Genomic DNA, 22,106 nt, shown 5'->3' on the forward strand with positions numbered 1-22,106 from the left:
AAGAGAGTAAATGGTCAATGTTTTGGGCCAAGACCCTTCATCAGGACTGGGGGGAAAAAAAAGATGAGGTCAGATTAAGAAGGAAGGAGTGAAGGAAGAAGTACCTGGTGGTGTGTGATAGGTGAAACCGGGAGAAGAGGAAGGGTGAAGTAAAGAGCTAGGAAGTTGTTTTGTGAAAGTGATAAAAGGCTGGAGAAGGGGGAATCTGATAGGAGAGGGTAGAAGACCATAGAAGAAAGGGAAGGGGGAGGAGCACCAGAGAGAGGTGATGAGCAGGTAAGGAGATAAGGTGAGAGAGGGAAATGGGAATGGTGAATCGTGAGAGGGGGCAATTACAGGAAGTTCAAGAACTGGGAGATCTAACTTTTTCTGGTGGACGGTGCTCAATGAAGTGGTCTCTCAATCTACATCAGGTCTCACCGATATACAGGAGGCCGCACCAGATACAGTAGATGACCCCAACAGACTCGCAGGTGAAATGTTGCCTCACCTGGAAGGATTTTTTGGGGCCCTGAATGGTAGTGAGGGTGGGGCTGTAGGGGCAGGTTGGTAAGAATAAGTACCAGAAGGGAGATCGCTTGGAAGGGACGAATGGAGAAGGGAATTGCGTAGGGAGTGATCCCTGCGGAAAGCAGGAGTGGGGAGTTGCGGGAGGAAAGATGTGCTTGGTGGTGTTATCCTGTTAGAGATGGCAGAAGTTATGGAGAATTATGTGCAGGACATGGAACCTACGGGGGTGATGGGTGAGGACAAGAGGAACCCTATCCCTGGTGTGGCGGCAGGAGGATGGGTGAGAGCAGATGTGCGTGAGATGGAAGAGATGCAGGTGAGGGCAGCATTGATAATGGAGGAAGGAAAGTCCCTTTCTTTGAAGAAGGAGGACATTAGTTCTGGACTGAAAAGCCTCATCCTGAGAGCAGATGCAGCAAAGACGGAGGAATTGAGAAAAGGGGTTGCCATTTTTGCAAGTAACAGTGGGAAGAGGTATAGTCCGGGTAACTGAGATCAGTGGGTTTATATAAGATATCAGTAGGTAAACTGTCTCCAGTGATAGAGGCAGAGAGATTGAGAAAGGGGAGGGAGGTGTCAAAAACGGACCAGGTAAATTTGAGGGCAGGGTGGAAGTTGGAGGCAAAGTTGATGAAATTGACAAGCTCGGCATGGATGCAAGAAGCAGTGCCTATGCAGTCACTGATACAGCTTAGGAAGAGTTGGGGAGTGATACCAATGTAGACTTTGATAAGTTTGGAAAATCAACACTGATGAAAATCTAACACCAGAACAAGTCTACAATGCTGATTGTTTTTATACCTTACATAAAACCTAAAATCAGAATAAAATACAAATACAGTGTACTGTAAACTTTTAACCAAAAAGCATCGTGGGTGGAGACTGGAAAGCCTGCCGTTGTTTGTTGTTCAACAGCTGATTCAGGTATCTCTCAATGCTGCTGTGCTGCTTTTGTTACCCTGCACATGTTATATTTTCATCATATTAATGACTTGTAATAATTTTTGCTGTTAAGTAAGTATGTGTGATGAACAAGTGTAAGACAAGGACTGCTTACTGGTAGCACATAAATTCAGAGTTGAAAATAATGGTGGTCCCAAACTATGTATTGTTATATATTCCAAAATCTGAAAAAAATCTAAAATCCAAAATGCTTCCGGCCCCAAGCATTTTGGATAAGGGGTATGCAACCTCTATATCCAGATTTGCTGTTACAAAGGTGGGTGGCAGTGTAGACTTTGAGAAAAATGTATATAAAAATAAAATTCAGGAGGTTGTAGACAAGTTAAGACATGTTGTAGACAAGAATGTGGTAGACAGAATATAATGTGGAAGAAGTGGCCTTTTACAAAAGGTAATGGATTTTCAGAGAGATGTAGATGAAACACTGACAGTTAGCATACAGGTGCAGCAGGAAGGCTAATAGTGAGTTGCCTATTATTACAACAGTAACTGTATTCCTGAGGTTGTAAGAGGCAGAAAAGAAATGCAAGTCCTTTTTCAGCATATACAATAAGGAGAAGGAAAATAATAATTTGAGCCCCCGCCCCCATTTTAAATCAATAATGTGGATTTGTTTAGGTAAATGGATCGATGAAGAGCTTATTTTGAAGGACCCTCGGGATTATCTCAATTCTACTTTGCGGTCTCACCTCCGGCTCGGCTCTCTTACAGAAAATACAGAGCTTATTTGCCACAGGATATTATTAATTGTGGGCTCTATTACTGACAGACTTCTACTTTCTCCTTGTCCTCAATATGTTCTTTAGGCATCAGCTGCCAGCAGTATCTCTTATTGCCTGAGCAAACCTCGGTTTGATAAATTTGAGTTTGTCTGAATGAATGACCAGCATAAAACGAATGCAGGACTTCTTACCAAACAAAGTGGATCATGGCGAATAATTCCATAACTTCAGTGTTTTCTGATCCAACCTGATAGTAGCTAGTCATTTTTTTGAAAAGAGTTCATCAGTGTTTGTTTAATGAACAATTAATGTGTAATTGAGATTTAGGATAATTGGCAGTTAATTGGTGAACACAATGAGTCTTGTGAACAACTCATCTTCAGGATAGGGTGGAGTCCTCTTGCTGTCCTTCCCTGATGATTCAGGGAGATAGAATTAAAGCAACATCTTCACTGAAAATTACCTCACATTTTAAGCTTGCCTTAAAGCCATTTTCTGAAGTTCAATGTCCCATGAAGAATGTTACCCCACATTGTGTTTATACATTACTTTCTCTGCTGTTTTCTTCTTCTACACTTGCCAAAGGAGTGGAGTGCTATATAGATTCCAAAACAACGTGCTTCATGCAAGTCCAGGCAGCATGTACCTGCAAAGCATTCAGCCATAAAGTCAAATTTATACCATCCTCACTCGGTCTGCTTGGGGATGCAGGCAAAAATCCAGAAGCAAAAAGCTTGTGTAATTACCGCAGGCCATGAAGGTGTACCTGTAACTGTGTTCATTACCATGGTCCAGTCTCTCCACACCCACTGTCCTCTCTCCACTAGCCCACCGCCTGTGTTCTCCATGCCCACGGTCCACTGGAGCTCTTTCAATGAAGAGATGTAGGACATCCTCATCGTAAAGCCCTGCAGGGTTTGTTTAATTTTTGTGCTTCAATTATTTTGCAAGGGCTCTGTGACCTACCAGAAGCACATTGTGACAGTAAGTCTGGTGAGACTGAGCCTCAATCTTTCGATTAATTATCTGTATGCTTTAGCAATAGCATTGTTTTTTTAAAGTATTTGAATAATATTAATGGGCAAGGGTGTGGTGTCAATTTTTTTTATACAAACATCTGATGTCAAGACCATTTCCTTCAAGATTAGAATGTGTGTCAGATGAGCAAATGTATACTGTTTGTTTTGAAATTAAAAATCTTGGGTTTCCCACTTGGAAAATAAATATGCCCATTGATATTAAGCTGCATGCACCATGTTAATTCTTGGCTCAATTCCTGATCTGCATTTAGTTAACTGGTCTGAGCCAGGGCATTTCTCGGATTGCTTACAGTTGGGCTCAGAAAATTGAAGGAAATCCTGCAAGATATTGTTGCCGACCTCTGTCTGGTGTCATCTGTATCGTCCTGAATCAGTTCAAGGGCCTGAGCATAACGCATCAGCCCCTCCGTTACTTGGTTTCTCTTGCCACCATCGGTCAAGCTGAGCAGGCCTGGGCACTGGAGGTCTGCTGCAGGCTTGAGGACTGCACTCGATATTTCCTCACACTTCAAAGATTCAAAGTACATTTATTATCAAAGAATGTATAAATTATACAGCCTTGAGATTTGTTTGGTCACAGGTAGCCACAGAGCAAGAAACCCAAAAGATCCCAGTTTTTAAAAAAATATTAATAAAAATAAAAGACCAACACTTGATGTGCAAGAGAAAGAAAAAAAATACAAATCCAGCAAACAATTGAAGTGAACGACATTCCGAACCAAAATTGAGTCCTCAGATCCAAACCCCAGAGTAGGCCCAAAGCTTCAGTTATCAGTTCATCATATTGGCAGGCACAGAGCACAGCAGCCAGGGCAGTCTTCATAGCCTCAGCACCATGGAGGGAGGAGTGACCATCACAGAGAACGAGCGAAATCTGCTCTTGCCCTGCATCCCGACACCCTGTCTTTTCACTCTTTCTGGGCTGGCTAAATTGACCTAATAACAGAACAGCGAAAGGCTTCAGTGCCCTGGAGAAAGGAGCGGACATCATGAAGAGTAAGCAAAATCAACTCTCACCACCAATCTGGGCCAGTGTTTAAATTGTTTAAACAGTGGATTGTACCTCGCACTAGTTCCTGGCTGTTGTGAAGGACCATGCTGCCCAGCCCGAAGCTGCTCTCAAGCTCTTCAAATCACCTCTGCACCCAAAGTGATCCAACCTCACACCCGGGCAGGGTGTGCAGGCATCAGAACTCCTCTGCCTCGACCTCTCCTCTCCGAATGGCTCATTCTATTTGCATCGATTCTGCAGTGCACCATCCCTCCTCATTCCCTGAACTGGGCTTGCCCCTTCACTGTTTGTGGTGAAAGTTTAACACAAATTACCTCAGAAATGGTGTTTTTAATGATCTTTTTAGTCAGAATGCTTAACTTTTTAATTGCCAGTGAGCTGTTGTATGCATTCGGTAGTGCCATCTTAACTGGAAGTGTCAGCAGTAACTCCCATAAGTGAACACCACATCCAGCAAATATATGCATTAATATAGTATACTTGGGAAAACTCCCTTGGACCTTTCACAGCATAATTGACTAAAATAACACTGAGACAAAGCAGTGGTATTTGGGAGGGTTGATTTAAAGTTTGCATAATGATGCAAGTTTAATGGGAAGTCTTTTGGGGGAGAATTCTGCTTGTGGGTGCCCAGGTGCCTTAATGCCACTACTACAGGATAAATACGTATAAGAGGCAAGATCTAAGCTAGAGCCGAATTCTCGGATTTTTGTTCAGTTGGAGAGTGTTACTGAGTCAAGAGGGCAACACTACAGAAGGATTGTGCTTCTAAATGCAAGTAATTTCTGAGGCAGAAACCAATGAGAACAAGTGTGTTAGCTGAGCAAGACAGTCTATACAAGCAGCAAAGTTTTTGTTTGTGGAGAGTAGTTGATAGGAGATGATGTGCAGGATAATAGGATCAGTTGGGTCTAGGAATGCCAAAAACATGAATGACGTTTAAGCAACAAAAGAACTGAGAAAAAGAGAAAGACAAATGATTACACGAAAGTGTTCTCTGATGCAGCGGGTGTGGAATCTGAACTGGACGTGCTCACAGAGGTCTCGCATCATTTGGTTTAGCCTTATAATCTGCAGGGAGTCGATGATAAGAAATCAAAGCTTGTGGTAGGGTCTAACGACAGGAGTTGCAACCATCCAGATGTTTGAAGAGAAGTGCAGTTTGTTGAGAACTAGTTGGGAAAGCGGTCTGAGAATGCAAACAAATAACATGTGAATTTGTTTCGATGTTTTGTAATCTCTGAGTGAATAAGAATTAATCTTGTTGAAATGCAATTCAGTTGTTGAACTAACTGCAGTCTGTGCTCAGTGGATCTGCTGACCTTTCCTGCTAAAATGTCTCTATGTTCTGAAATTGATCAGAAGCAGTAAAGCGATGAAATGGTAGAAATGTTCATTCTGTTCACCACAAACAGTCTGTCTCTTTTTTATGAGTTAAAGTCCTGGCAAAAGTGAACACAGAACTTTGGGTAGAGAGGGTTAAGTGTTCCATTTTACAGGACAGTTTTTGATTACTTTGAGAGTTTTTGAGATGTCCTGAATGCCCAAGAATAACAGCTCACTTTTCCCACCATTCCACTGCTTGTGTACTCAAAGGTTTCCATTTTGTTCCTGCAGTTTCTAAAACTAATGTGGGGAAATATAAGACTTCAGTGATGTCATTCTGTAAAACTCTTGAATTGTCCTTGGCAAAAATACCTTTCCAGGTGAGGCAACACTTCACCTGCAGACCTGTTGGGTCATCTAATATATCCAGCGCTCTTGATGCAGCCTTCTCTACATTGATGAGACCCAACATAAATTGGGGAACTTCTTTGTCGTTCACCTCTGCTCCATCCTCCAAAAGTAAAATTTCCCATTTTAATTCCTATCCTCATTCCAGTTCTGACATGGCTTCCTCTTCTGGCACAATGAGGCCACTCACAGGTTGGAGAAGAAACACCTTGTATTCCACTTAGATAGCCTCCAACCTGATGGCATGAACATCGATTTCTCCTACCGGTATTTTTTTTCTTTCTCTTCCTATCCTTTCCCTCTTCTTCTATTCCCCACTCTAGCCTCTTAACTCTTCTCCTCACCTGCCTATCAACTCCCCCTGCTGACCCTCCTTCTTCCCTTTACCCCAAGGTCCACTCTTCTCTCCTATTGGATTCCTTCTCCAGCCCTTCACCTTTCCCACCCCTCCTGGATTCACGTATCACCTTCTAGCTTGTCCTGTTTCCTCTCCCTCACCTTTTTATTCTGGCATCTTCCCCCTTACTTTCCAGTCGTGATGAAGGGTCTCAACCCGAAACATCAACTGTTTATTCATTTTCATAGATGCTGCCTGACCTGCTGAGAATTGTCCAGCATTCTGTGTGTGTAGCTTTGAAATTCTGCTCTGATTATTCTATTGTCAGATCTCCTGTTTAGACTTGCATATGAAGGATATTCATTTTGGCAAATTTAAGATATAGGAGCAGAATTAGGCCATTGAGTCTGCTCTGCTATTTATTTTTTCTCTCAACTCTATTCTCCTGCCTTCTCCTCATAACCTTTGATGCCCTTTCTAATCAAGAGCCTGTAAACCTCCGCTTTGAATATATCCAGTGTATTGGCCTCCACAGCCATTTGTGCCAATTAGTTCCACAGTTTCATTACCCTCTGGCTAAAGAAATTCCTCCTCATCTCTTCTAAAAGGACGACCTTCTATTCTGTGGCTGTGCCCTCTAGTCCTAGACTCTCCACTGTAGGAAGCATCCTCTCCACGTCCACTCTAATCTAGGCTCTTCAATATTCAGTCAGTTTCTATGAGATTCCCCCCCAACCCACCCCTGGTTCTTCTAAACACTCTCAAACACTCCTCACACATTAATTCTTTCATTTCTGGTGTCATTCTCATGAACCTCCTCTGGACCCTCTCCAGTGCCAGCATATCTGTCCTTAGACATGGGGCACACAACTGCTCACAATACTCCAGTTGGGGTCTGACTAGTGCCTTATAAAGCCTCAGCATTACATCCTTGCTCTTATATTCTCATTCTCTGAAAATGAATATCAGCTCAACCTGCGTGTTAGCCTTTAGGGAATCCTGCACAAGTGCCTTTGCATCTCCGATTTCTGAATTCACTCCCTGTTTAGAAAATAGTCCTTTATTCCTTCTACCAAAGTACATATCCCTACATCTCTCTACACTGTATTCCATCTGCCACTTCTTTGCCCATTCTCCTAATCTGTCCAAGTCCATCTGCAGACTCCCTGCTTCCTCAACACTACCTTCCCCCCAAAGCTATTCTTGTATCGCCATCAAATGGGCACAAAGCCAAAAATTCCATTGTTCAGATCATTAGAAAGTAGCAGACCCAGCACCGACCGCTGTGGAATACCACTAGTCACCAGCAGTCAACCAAAAATCACCCCCTTATTCCCATTTTTTTGCCTCCTGCCAGTCATTCAATCTTCTGTCCATGCTAGTATATTTCATGGACAAGGACCCCTATCTTGTTTAGCATCCTCATATCTGGCACTTTGTCAAAGGCCTTCTGAAAATCCACATAAGCAACATTCATTGATTCTCCCTTGTCTATCCTGCCTGGTATTTCCTCAAAGAATTTCAACAAATTTGTCAGCAAGAATTCCCCTTGAGGAAACAATAGCGATTTCAACCTATTATGTGCCTCCAAGTACCTTATCCTTGATAATGGACTCTAACATCTTGCCAACCACTGAAGTCAGGCTGACCGAGCTATAATTTCCTGTATTTAGCCTCCCTTCCTTCTTAATGAGTGGTTGACATTTGCAATTTTCCAGCCTTTCAAAACCATTACAGAATCTAGTGATTCTTGAAAGAGCATTACTAATGCCTTCACAATTTCTTCAGCTCCCTCTACATCTGTGGTGTAGTCCATCTGCTCCAGGTGATTTATCTACCTTCAGACCTTTTAGTTTCCCAAAAACCTTCTCCTTAGTGATAGCAACTGCATTCACTTCTGCCCCCGACACTCTTGTATTTCTGGTGAAGACTGATGAAAAATATTTATTCATTTTGTCTGCCATTTCTTTGTTCCCTATTACTACCTCTCCAGCGTCATTTTCCAGCTGTCCGATATCCATTCTTGCCTCTTTTATTAGTCCGTGTATATCTGAAAAAGAATTTCTTTATCCTATCTTATAATATTGACTAGTTTGTCTTCATATTTCATCTTTTCTCTCATTATTGCTGTTTTTAGTTGCTCTGTTGGTTTTTAAAAGCTTCTCAATCCTCTAGCTTCCCACTAATTTTTGCTATGTTGTATGCCCTCTCATTTGCTTTTGTGCTGTCTTTGACTTCCCTTGTCAGGCACATTGCTTCATCCTCCCTTTAGAATGCTTCTTTGGGATGAACTAACTCTGCACCTTCTGAAGTACCCCCAGAAACTGCAGCCATTGCTGCTCTGCCATCATCCCTGCTAGTGTCCCCTTCCAATCAATTTTGGCCAGCTCCTCTCTCATGCCTCTCTAGTTACCTTTACTTGTGGAATTTTAACTTCTGCCTCTCAAATTGCAGGGTAAATTCTAGCATATAGTGATCACTACACTCCTGGGGGTTCCTTTACCTTAAGCTCTCTAATCAAATCTGGTTCATTATACAACACTCAATCCAGAATTGCCTTTTCCCTAGTGGGCATAACTACAAGTTGCTCTAAAAAGCCATTTTGTAGACATTCTTTCCCTTGGAGTCCAGCACCAACATGATTTTTCCAGTCTCACTGCATATTGAAATTTCCCATGACCATTGAAGCATTGTTCTTTTTACCTGCCTTTTCTATTTCTCCATAATTATGCAAGGGCATGGTAAAAGCCAGCACCCTGGAGTGGTGAACAAAGGCAGAAAAGAATAAGTTGTTCGGCAGTGGCCATTTCTACTTTGTTAGGAAAGGAGGTATGCTCAGGAAATAGTTGATTCCACAGGTGCCACTAATGGTATCTGATTGCCAATGGAAATTATTTTAAAATTGGAAGAGTTTGGGCAATATGCCATCACTATGATTGGGAAGAGAAATTCAGTATAAGCAATAAGGAGTTATAATATCTTGTGGGAAGTTTGCTCTCTCTGTGCTAAGAGATCCTTTCTGTTCACCTTATTCACAACATTACACACAGCTGATTTTATGATTAGTCATCTTCTGAAGTTTATTGCTATCCAAAAGAAAGCACTGCATTGTTTTAGAAGGTCAAATGTGTGTTTTATCTGTGGAGTTGTGTACTTAAACCAGAGAGGTAGAATAGTGCATTACTGTGACCTTCGCAGCTATTGATGGTGCTGAAATTAATATTATCAAGTAGTATATAATCAGCTAGTACTTATCCAATGGACCAGATCATTGAAGCTGTCAGAAATGATGTAATTCAGATAACCTTGTAAAGGAGTGAGTTTTTATGATTGAAGAACCTCCAACCCATTAGTGTGGGGTCCTCTTTTTTTAGATTTAAAAAGAAATATTGCTATTTTGTAGGCTTTTCCTACAAAGAAATAGTTTGTTGGTATCCAAGCCAGTTGCTGATTATCAGTTACCTCCTGTCTGGAATTTTCTATTTTCTTTCTCAAGATCAATCCTCAGGCATTATCCTCGCTTCCTTGTGATACCTAGCTCTTTCTGACAATATAGTCAATGTTAGGATTCCCATTAATATTCATTTCTGTGCAAATTCCTGTTACCACATCAGACCTGAGTCATTTCTGAGCCCTGTCCTATTAGTTCTTTCTTTTTCTCATTCTCCTTTTACTTTGGTCTCTGTTGAGAAGATTTATCTCATGTATTTCTTTACATCTGATTGACTGTCTTTTCACTCATTGCCCTTGATTTATCTATAGCATTGTCATTGCTCAACATATTCCTCCAACCCCTCATTGCCAGCCCCAACAACCCTTTTACTTGGTACTGTCCTTCTCACTTTAGTCATTCCTGGAAAGCTCTCTGTTTAGCAAAATGTGTTTAACCTCCACGTTTCCCATGTTTCCCATTCAGTTCTTCCAAAGTATTATCTTCAAATTTTTCCACGACTGTCACATGATTCTATGACTATGTCTTAACTAATCCGTTCAATAGAATAGCCTTTGCTTCATTCCACTTCTACTTATCCAAATACAGCAAGCACATCCGTCGGAAATGGCTTCTCTTCCCACTTCAACATTCATCTTTTGTGTTACATCCACCGGCTTTTCCTACATTTCCTGTTTCGTGGCGATGATATAAAAGTTACTAATTTCTTCAACTTTCTGAACCATGTCAGGTGGCAGGAAGCTTTGCCTATTATCCAGTGCCAATTTCTTTATACCTACCTCACCAATAGTACCTGCGTCCATTGCAACATGAGCCATTCTGTTATTGAAATCCTTTCCCATCTCCATGGCACTATTAACCTCAATTAATGTAGTGCCATTCATCCTGCTTTCCCAATCTGCACATCTCTTGGGTTTCCTAAATCAATTGCATAGATCAAGTTAATGAGAATCCCAAAGTCGAAGCCTGATGGCTGAAGGCCTACGTATCTTGGAACTGGTGGACTGGCCGGGTAGGGAATGGGAGAGAGGGAGGAACGGGCTTGTTTTGCTGTTGTTGATTTGTTGCTTGTTGTGTTCTGTGTTGCTCTGCTGAGCATTGTGGGCATGCTCTGTGAGTGCCAGAATGTGTGGCGACACTTTGGGGCTACCCCCAGCATATCCTTGGGTTGAGTTGGTTATCAGTGCAAACAACATATTTCACTGTGTGATAGATAAATCTGAACCTGAAACTAAAGTTAAGCTTGCCTATTATTCCTATATTTGCCAGTCTACACTGGGATCAAACCTCACAGGGAACGCAGTTGAGTCTGTTACGTACCCCGTAACTGGGTCACTTACCAGCAAAGATAGAGAGGTCCGTTGAAGTCTGATGGTACTATTTTTTAACAGTATTTATTGATAAAAAGACACAAAATAATATCAATGCAAACCTACAGATAATATTCTTCGTCAATACTAACTCTAAAAGCGCGGGTATAATAATAATCAATAAGAAATAGCTCTATCGTTGTCTAGGGGATAATGTATTGTCCGATGGAAATATAAAAGTCACTGTCATTCAAGCTGCAGCTCTTTGGGTTTAAGAGAGACGGCTTTAAACTTGCCCAGGTCTTCTATGATGCCAGTCCTTTGAGTCGGGGGAGTTGATTTCCCCGTTGCTAGCTAAAAGCCGTTTTCCGTGGTTCCAGCCACCAGTCCCAAGCAACGGAACTGAACGCACGTGGCCTCCTTCAAATGGCTTCCCGCTATTACGGGATCACTAGCGTTTCTTCTGGTGCGTCTGAGGGGCCGTTCCTACAGACCCTCTTTTATTCTGACTCGCAGGGTTGTAGATGTCAATCAGGTTGGGGTGATGCAATCTCTTTCTCACCCAGCCCACTTTGCCTGAGGGCGTTCACGTAGCATAGCATCTCAATCCACAAATGTGTCTCCAGAAGACAATGGCCATGTCCCGTAGCTTTACATCGCCGGGGAACGAGGCATTCTGCACGTCTCTCTCTCATTTCCTGGGTCCCCTGACCCAACCCAATAGTGATCTTGCGATTCTCACAAAGGAGGGGGCTGCAGGCATAACAAGTCTTGAAAGAGTTTGGAAGCACAGAAGGAAGACTGGGTAGTGGTTGGGCTCTGGAGCATGGTAGGTCAGGGTCTGGCGCCTTAAGGAGAAAGCAGGTTCTAAAAGCCTTGCAGAAGCACAGTGGGGTCCTAATGCAGTCTGGGAGAGCATAGGAAGGTGTGAGTATTATACAATTTAGCTTCAACATCCCTTCCAGCAGGCTAACCCCCAGAACTTTTTACATTGAAGCTACCTTGCACTGCAGGCTGTAGGCAGGGCAGCCACCACTAGATTTCACATTGCTACCAAGGACCAGCATTCTGCATTCTATGTTCCTGTTGCTGGCTGAAATGATAAATGGAAATTGTGACCAGTGTGTTTTCCTCACATTGTCAACTGTCCTTCTTTCGTGCCCTTTTAGACAGTTTATCATCCTATGCAGTCCTTAGCAACATGCATTCAAGTGCAATACATGATTAGTTCATTATTTGAGTGTGTTGTCAAGGTGAGACCCCCTACCCCAACCTCTCAGGGGCATTTTAAAGATCCAATGACACTGTTTTAAAGAAAGGTGCAGGAGTTGGCACCAACGTCATTTAAACATGATCTGGCATTACCAATCATGGTTGATTATAGTATGCAAATTGCTCACCGTGTTCATGACACAGCAATGTGAGTCAGATTAAATCGTACTTCATTGGCTGTAAAAAGGCTTTGGGATGTCCTGAGATTTTGAAAGGAGATATGAAAGGTCAGTATTTTTCCCCTTTCTGAAACCTCAAAAGTGTTTCAAAAGCTTTTTAAAAAAAGCTTAATAGAGGGGAGTGTCTTAATTAATGTCAGTCTGTTTTGATTTCAAACATCCAACAAAGAAACCACAGCTGCTGCAATCACGGGTGTTGCCACATAATAGAAAAGGAGCAATTATTAATGAATTTAAATGTCATCATTTGAAGTGAAAACTTAGGAACATAGGCTTTTAAGCTCATCAAAGTTGTTGCATCATCCAATGAGATCATGGCAGATCTACACTCTAATCTTGTCCCAGTTTTTACCCAAGTTGGCAGAACTGGTCCCCAACCTCAACACTTTCTCCTTCTACTCCTCCCACTTCCTCCAAGCTCAAGAGGAAGCCATGGGCACCTGCATGGGCCCCAGCTATGCTTGTCTTTTCATTGGCTACGTAGAACAGTCTATGTTCTAAGGCTTCGCTGATGATGTTCCCCAACTGTTTCTGCACTACACTGACAACTGTATTGGTGCTGCTTCATGCACCCATGCTGAGCTTTGTCAATTTAATCAACTTTGCCTCCAACTTCCACCCTGCTCTTAAATTCACTTGGCCCATTTCTGACACCTCTCCCCCTTTCTTGATCCCTCTGTCTCCATCTCTGGCAATATACTGTCTACCGACACCTTTCATAAACCTACCAATTCCCTATCTCCTGTAAAGATGCTATTCACTTTTCTCAGTTTCTTTAGTCTCTGCTGCATCTGTTCCCAGGATGAGAATTTCCTTTCCAGACCATCAGAGATGTCTTCCTCCTTTAAAGAACAGAGTTTCCCTTCCTCCACCATTGATTCTGCCCTCATGCACATCTCCTCCATTTCCCAGGCAACCGTGCTCACCTCATCTTCCTGCAGCCTTAATAGTGATAGAGTTCCACTTGTTCTTACCTATCACCCCATGAGCCTCCTTATCCAACACATCATTTTCTGCAACTTCCACCATCTTTAACAGGATCCTACCACCAAACACATTTATCTCTCCTCCCCACTAATCTCCCTTTTGGCACATATCCCTGCAAGTGACAGAAATGCTACACCTACCCATTCACCTTTTCATTCACCTCCATTCAGGGGCCCAAACATTACTTCCAGGTGAGACAACACTTCACCTATGAATCTGTTGGGGTTGTCTATCGTATGCGTAAATTGGAGGGCCGCCTTGTCAAGCACCTCTGCTCCATCTACCTAAAGTAGAAGTTCCTAGTGGCTAATCATTTTAATTCTCATTCCCATTCTGCCATATCGATCCATGACCACCTCTTGCTGCAATGTGGAGGAGCAACACCTCATATTCCATCTAGGTAGCCTCCAACCTGATGGCATGAACATTGATTTCTTCTGGTATTGTTTTTCTTTTCCCCTCTCCCTTCCCTCTTTTTCTATTCCCCCCTCTGGCCTCTTCTTCTCACCTGCCTATCACTTCCCCTTGTTGACCCTCCTTCTTCCCTTTCTCCCAAGGTCCACTCTCCTCTCCTATTAGATTCCTTCTTCTCCAGTCCTGTACCTTTCTTACCCAACTGGCTTCACCTGTCACTTCTAGCTATCCTCCTTTGCCTCCCCCTACCTTTATATTTCGGTGTCCTCCCCCTTCCTTTCCTGTCCTGAAGAAGCATCTTGGTCCAAAATGTTGACTATTTATTTATTTCCTTAGATGCTCCAGCATTTTGTATGTTTTGCTCTGGATTTCCAACATCTGCTGAATCTCTTATGTTTTCCTCAAATCCATTTATACCTTTGATTATCAATAATATGTTAATCTCAGATAAAATCGGCAACTGATCTAGCATCGAATAGACTATTCCAAGCTTATACCATCCTTTGCTCATCAGTGTTTGCTAACTTGTTCCTGAAGGGCTTGATCTTAATTTTTAGACTGACTAAATCCATGCAGTCCATGTACCATTCTGATAACCTATGATGGAATCCGTTTAGGGCCAATTCATGCTTCCTAACATGTGGCGCCCAGAACTGCTTTCTCCAGGTGTGGTCTTACCAGGGCTTTGTATGGCTGTTACATAGCATCTGTTCCCTGTACTCTAATCTGCTAAATCTAAAACCCAGCATTTCATTACCGCTTCTGATTTGTGTGTGTGGTTTTTTTTTGTACCTCTCCATGACATTTCAATCAATGTACAAGCCCTCTAAATCTCTTTAATCGCTTTAGGCCTCCACTGCTTCTGGCTCTTCACTATTTAGTAAGTTCTCTGTTCTATCCTTTTCACGTCCAAAGTGGTTAACCTCCCATTTGTCTAAATTGATTCTGTACTTGTTACAGCCATGCCTATTTGTTTTATCTATTAATATCTTGCAATTTAATGCTTCCATCTACCTGTGCACACGCATAATGACACTTATCTTTCTGTCCTTGGTAAAATTGGTTATCCATTGTCTGTGATGCAAAAATGAAGTGAATAGTTCAGTGAACAATTCCTCATGAGGGGCTTGATCATATATCTTCTGAAGATGTACATAAATAATTTACATGTTCCTCGGCTGCTACTTTAGTTATTTCTACAAACTATTTCATCCACGCATGACCCACTTTTCAGCTGTCACTGATCGCTGACTGCTGCTGATCATTGAAAATTTCCAAGGCATTCAGTCACACTATTACTAATTATAGACCAGTGTAATTTCCTGACAATAGATGCTAGGCTAATTGCTCTATAATTCCCTGTTTAACACTCTCAATCACCTTTCTTAAGCTCTGATAATTCAGTTTCCAGTTTTGCTCAGTCCTGTGGTAAAACAGATATTTTGAAGCATCGCAGCACAGGTCTCTTCACCCTCGAGGTACATTGATACACTTTGCAAGCTAAAAAATTCTGAAAAATGCTAAAAATATGCCACACTGGTTCAAATTTTTGCTCAGTTGCTGTCAATTTTTTTAAATTGCTGAAGCCCAGGGTTATGGGTCAAGTTGAAGCCTTGAAATTAAGTCTTTATTCAGGGAACAGCACAGCAGATAAATGCTAATATGGCAAGATATACTGTACCACTTGTATGGTATCAACTCAGGCCACTGAATGGTGATGTGGATAATAGAAAACTGTCGTGCTAAGACATGGAGGAATGGCAAGTGCTCTATTGGGGTTCGGACAGAGTACAGAAAATTTTCCTTGTGTCCAACCTGTACTGCACCTACCCTTGCAATAATAGATAGAACAGTACAGAGGGAGCTTTAGTCTTTTTCTAATTTGTGGTATCCCTTCCTGAGGAATGAGAGGCAGGGCAGTGTGGAGGGATCCTGTATCCAAATCATGCTGTCCCTGAGAACATGTGAAAGGCCTGTGTACTGTAGATGGAGCTTTATTTTGATTCTAACCTATGATGCCCCTATCCTGAGAGTTTTTTGATGGGACAACATAGAGGTCGCTTCACTGTATACCTAATCTTTGCTGTCCTTGGCTTAGTGGAGGAAGGTTGTGCTATGTGCCTGTCCTGGGTGTAATTTGTGTTGTCTTCAGAAGACAATGAACAAATTCCTTAAAAGAAATAGTTCATTGAACTCTTCACTGTATTTTTTTATGACAAAGGCAACGGAACAGAAGACCATATATCCAAATTTCAAAAATAAATATCATTGTGTGCATCTGAAATAGAACATAGATGATTCTGCAGAAGTAAATTTTCTCATCTCAGCACAAAATAACAAGCTAAGCTTATTGTGTACAGTTCTGTTTGCCACACTACAAGAAGGGTGAGGTAGAAATAAAGTGCAGAAGAAATTCATTAGGGTGTTGCCTGGAATGGAGTTAGTTACATAGGGAGATTGGATAGCTCAGGTATGTCCTGACTGGAGTGGGGAGGATAAGAGATGATCTTATGGAGGTTTATAAGATTGAGGGCATAGGATACATAATTAGTCTTTTTCTTAGGTGGGAGAGTCTGAAACTAAAGGACATAGATTTTAGGTGAGAGGGGAGAAATTTAAAGGGGAATGAAGAATATTTTCCAGAGAGTGGTGTTTATCTGGAATGAGCTGCCAGTGGAGGTGATATAATTACAGTGTTTAAAAGCCATTTGAGCAGGTACAGGGACAGGTAAGGAGTTGGAGGGATATGGCCCTAATGCAGGCAAATGATTAGCTGATACAGTACAATTCGCCAGATAAGTAAAGGACAATACAGATGGATGCATGAAAATAATATGTACATCTTGGTTTATTTTTGTATAGCGCAGATTGGGACATTTGGGGAGAATGAGGAAGGTGGGGAAGGAATGGGAGATTAAGAGCGTTGTGTAGGCAGAAGAAATTAGTTAGCTATTTGATTGCTAAGTTAATTGGTTCAGCACAAAGTTGTGGACCAAAGGGCCCGTTCTAGTGCTGTGCTGGTCTATGTAGTATCTCGTTTAGTATGGATGAAGTAGGCCGAAAGGCCTGTTTCTGTGCAGTGCAGCTCCATGACACTATGACTGTGATCAAGAAAGTAAAAATGCTATTCATTCCCATTGTCAAGCAGCTCCCAGTGCTTGTCCATTGATTTCTGGAGGCACTGTGTCTTCACCCCAGAGAAAGTTCCTTGACCAAGTATTTGATAACTTTCCATTTCTCTTTTAGGATTACCCAAAAAATCGGCACCCTGGCTGGAGTCGAGGATCGGTGGCCTATCATGCAGGTACATAAATAAAGTTCAAACATTTCGAGGCATCTAAGCCATTTTCCACAACTGTTGCTCCTTTGGACTGCTATGTTAGTAATACACTGTGTTTGGTGATTACCCTTGCATTTTAAAGTGCTATAGGATTCTGTTGGTAAAATATTCTAATGTTTGAATCCACTGGATCTCCCTATGTGGTACATTGATTTTAATTGGTGGGATAAGGAAAAATTTCAGAAAGGTTAATGAAGGGTTTAAGCTGATGAAAAGAGTTTTGATGTTTGGCATATCAGACATATGCAGTATTGAACATACAAAAGATGTGTTATGCTTGGGAGTGTGGAATTGAAGAAAGTGGGTAATGAGAAGATACCAAAGACAAAGAACTACAATATGCAGATGGATGCATGAAAATAATATGGCACCTTGGTTTATTCCTGCGTGGAGCTGATTGGGAAGTTTGCGGCGAATGAGGTAGGTGGGTAAGGAATGGAAGCGAAAGAGGAAATTTTTAGTCAGTGACAAACAGGAACAGGGCTCAGAGGGCTAAGGACTATGTTGAGGGGCATTTTAAAATCCAACCAAAGCTCTAATGGGAAGGAGAAATAACTTCTCAAAGGAAAATCTGGCAAATGTTCTGCAAAATTTGGGCTTCAAAAGCAGGGGTTTTTTGTGTTGAGGTTAGTTTTAGTAGGATTGATTGAGAGCTAACTTTCTTCGTAACTGAGGTGTGTAAGTAGCTCTGTACCTTAATAAAACAGGAGTAGATATAGTTTAGCATAGTCATTGTTTGAAATTAGAGCAAAGGTTTTTAAATCAGTGGGAGCCAACTTTGCTGTTTAAGTGTCGAGGAAACTAATGAGAAAGCAAAGATTCTTTATATCAATGCAGTAACTATTGATTAGCATCTTCAGGCTGGCACAGAAAGAGTAGCGGTCTAGAGCCAAAGTAAGATGCCAGGTGGGGCCATGTTAATGTGATGGGAGATTGTGAAGAAAACCTTTTCAAAACATAAAGAGAAGGAAATTGTACAGCATTAAGAACAGAAAATAGTAAGTGTAGAAATTTGGTATTGGTTTTCCAGAATGAAAATACTCAGTTGGGAATCAAACTTGTGGCAGAATCCTTAAAGAGCTCCACAGCATCACCTGTTGACCAGACATTGCAATTACAATAGAATTACTTTGCTATGAATGCCGAAGGGGATTTTAAAGCACCGCTGAATGCTGAAGGGAAGTTGTAATAATTTGTGTGGTAAAAAACTTGACAAGTTTGAAATATAAAGATAAAATGCTATATTTATTGTTTAGAGCAGGCAGAATCTGTAGAGAAGATCAGAGTTAGTATTTTGAGTGGGTTACCTTTCATTAGAGTTGCGTCTGACAGTTTGTAGATCAAAGAGGTGTGCAACTGAATGATTTTTCAAAATTTTTACAGAGTGAGGAAATATCTTCGCATACAAAATGCTTTTCATGGCATCAAAGTGCTTTATAGCCGTTGAAATAATTTTGAAGTGTGTCACATTTGGGAAACACTTATTGCAAACAGCAAGACCCTCAAATAGCATTATGATATCTGATAATAAATTTTTGTGACTTTGATTTCGAGATACGTTTTGGTCTTTGGACATTGGGAAGAACATAATGGCATAGTGTTGCAGTTGGTAGAACTGGTGCCTCCCAGCTTTAGAAACCTGGGTGCAGTCCCAACCACCAGCACTGTCTGTGTAGAGTTTGCACATTCTCCCTGTTACTCTGTGGGTTTTCCCCTGGGTACTCTTGTTTCCTCCCACATCCCAAAAGCATGTGGGTTGGTAGATTAATTGTCCCTGATCTGTGGCTGAATGGTAGAATCTAAGCCATGCTAAGAATGTGGGGAGAGCATAACAAAATGCTTTTAAGTATTCTGACTTCAGCTACCAACTGAGCCATTGTACTGGAGGCGTCACCCTTTAGGCTTCTCCCTACTTCTATCTTCTTACTGACTCCCTGTTTCTCTGTTCCACTCTTACAATGGTGCATTAGGATGTATGTCTTGTCTTTTCCAGAGATGTTCAGTAAAAATGTCTTGATTCTGATTCTGAAACCTGATTCTGATTCATGTCAAAGGTGGCTACTGGGAATAGGAAGAGCAGGCTTTGCAGCAGGGGTAGAAACTGGGACATCAGCAGTTGAGGTTGACTTCCAAGATAGAATATATGCTGGCAACATGGGACACTGAATCATTGGAGCTCCATCAAAGCTACTTTAGGGAGTAGGTAGTGGACTTGGTGGTTTAGGGAGTATTAATCTATGGTTATAAAGAATGGAACAAATCTACTGCAGATACCAAGAGATGTAAATGTTATTTGCATCAAGGGCCTGAATGAAGAATCAGCACTGTCAGACTCTGGAGAGAGCAGTGAAACCTTTATTGACAATGAGACCAAATACTGAAGGTGCAGGTTCTTTTGGAACCCTTCACTTTCCTGGGATTCAAATCAGACCAGGTTTAAAAATAAAACTTATATTTTCTTTTATATTTTTGAAACAGCATCAGGGAGACCGAACTGAGCAGCAAATGCTTTCACTTGATCTATTTCCCTTTTTTTCCGAAGGGTTTATATATGTCATTGCTTTTCCAGGACTGTGCCTTCATTTGCTTTGATTGCATCGTTCCCTTCCTCGACAAATAAACCAAGTTTCACCTCCACGACTTCCTACCACCACTGAACCTGTATAATTCTGTAGTTTCTTTATTTGCTCTCTCCAACAACTCTCAACTATATTTATGATAAACTGCTGAGCATGAAAGTTTCCTCCTAAACCCCTGTATTGTAAACTGTTTCCCTTCCTAGGGTATTGTCCCTCTTGACAAGTCTGTTATCATCGTACTCTCATGGGGAAAGAAATTCTTGCAGACTACCATTTCTGTCTCAAACTTCCTTTCTGCAAAGCAATGAAATGAGTTGTTGCCTCACGTATCCATTCCCATTGTTCCTGTAATTCCACAGTTTGAACCTGTCTGAACAGATTTCTGCCTGGGAGAGCATACTAGTGTCGGGAGCAGATCCTATGAGCTGCACTCAGTGGTATCAAGTACTGTCAACCATGACTGACTTGGTATTGCTTTCACCATGAGTTAAAAGATTGTGAATTATCTTTTGGGTGGATGCAGAGGATCCCACGCACTATTCAGTGACAAGTAGGAGTTTCTTTTTGGTATACACACCAATGTTTATGACAACCATTGAAACATAATATTTGGTTATTCATCTTATCGCTGATAGGCCTTAACTGTGTGTGATTTACCACAGTGACCACACTTCAAAGTGTACTCATTTGTTAGAAAATCATTTGGAATATACTGAAGTTGGGAAAAGCAGTGGAAGTCTTTCGATTTTTTTCGTTGAAACATCCTTATTGAAAAAAATGTGCTTAAAGAAATGCAAAACACAAGTAATTTACACTGCTTTCCTTCCCTTCAAACGAAAGCAGTTAGTGTAGCACTTTACAGTACCAGCAACCAGGATTGAATTCCCGCCACTGTCTCTCAGAAGTTTGCACGTTCTTCACATAACCATGTGAGTTTCCTCCAGCTGCTCCGGTTTCTTCCCACATTCCAAAGACGTACAGTTTAGGGTTAGTAAGTTGTGGGAATACTATGTTAGTGCCAGAGGCATGTTGACATTTGCGCACTGCCCCAGCACATCCTCAGACTGTGTTGGTCATTGGCACAAAATGACACATTCACTGTATGTTTTGATGTAAATGTGACAAAGCTAATCTCATTTTAGAATTCAACAGACAATAAATTACCATGCAGCCATTTTGATCAAAATCCCTCAAACTCCAGAGATCTATTGGTCTGTTTTTGGTAGTGTTAATTGAGGGTGGAATGTTGACTGGACAATGGAAGAACTTTTCTAGTAATGCTAAAGGATCTTTTATGCCCAAACAAACAGCCAGTCTAATGTCTCATTCAAAGGATGCCATTTTAAGTTATGTACTGTAGGAACGGAGGACTTTAGCTATTAGTTTTTTGGCTCTGGCCGACGTATCCGTTCAAGTAAAGTGACTCCTTTAAGTCATTTCACCATCTTGTGCTCAGGATTCCATCTGAACTACTTCTAATATCTACTTAAACAAAAGAATTATGTGGGGTGTAAGAATAGAAACATCTTGTAATCTGATAATATTAGTGTGCATGATTCTGAAGGCTAACTAAAAACGCCTCAGTGAGGCAAGGCTAAATATAAATTGTTAAACTGCTTTATTGTTCCAATTGAGAATATACAGAGTCAAAGGATACCTAATTTTCTTCATTGAATATTACTTCCTTCCTCCAAGAACAAGAGAAAAATAATAATCAAATGCCTTTCACAGGCTGACCTTTTTTTCTTACAACTTTTCTCACCAAAATTCAACTATCTGGGTAGAGGAAAGGTGTAAAATAAAGGTTGATTTTCTATATCTTAGCATCCAACACAGCTCGGAATAAAGCTCAGTTTTCTTGTTCAAATCTAACTGTTTTGTCTATCTCCATCTTTTTCTGATTCCCAGTAAAAAGGGCTATGAATCTTATTTTTGATATAAGTGATTTGCCCTTAAGTCCATGATAAAACCGCATATTTTTTTTTACCCAATTCTGTTCCTACCTCTTAATGTTATGGTGCTGGGTGTCTAAATCCTTTTTGATGCTGAAGTACTATTTCTAAAGATAGCACGTTTATATAAATATTAAATAAGAATATTCTATTTCACATAACGCATTATTACCATGTTGATGCCAGCAATTTCTTTATTTAAATCACTGGAAATAAATAGTACAGCTTAAACTTAATTCTCTGATGGAAATTTATTACTGGTCCTTGGATGTCACTGGATCTAAGTCCTGGAACTCACTCCCTC

General features: G+C 41.2%; 1 protein-coding gene across 4 annotated transcripts in view; it reads left to right on the forward strand.

Annotated features, from left to right (window-relative positions):
• The window catches only part of spryd3 (SPRY domain containing 3), a 212,470-nt gene that overhangs the window by 160,081 nt on the left and 30,283 nt on the right, over positions 1 to 22,106 (forward strand). For all 4 annotated transcript variants that reach the window (XM_073071069.1, XM_073071068.1, XM_073071071.1 and 1 more), the window contains exon 8: positions 17,178 to 17,235. In XM_073071069.1, the coding sequence (XP_072927170.1) occupies positions 17,178 to 17,235 (58 nt within the window). The remainder of the gene's footprint in view (positions 1 to 17,177; positions 17,236 to 22,106) is intronic.

Source organism: Hemitrygon akajei, chromosome 18, assembly GCF_048418815.1.
Source record: "Hemitrygon akajei chromosome 18, sHemAka1.3, whole genome shotgun sequence".
Lineage (NCBI taxonomy): Eukaryota > Metazoa > Chordata > Chondrichthyes > Myliobatiformes > Dasyatidae > Hemitrygon > Hemitrygon akajei.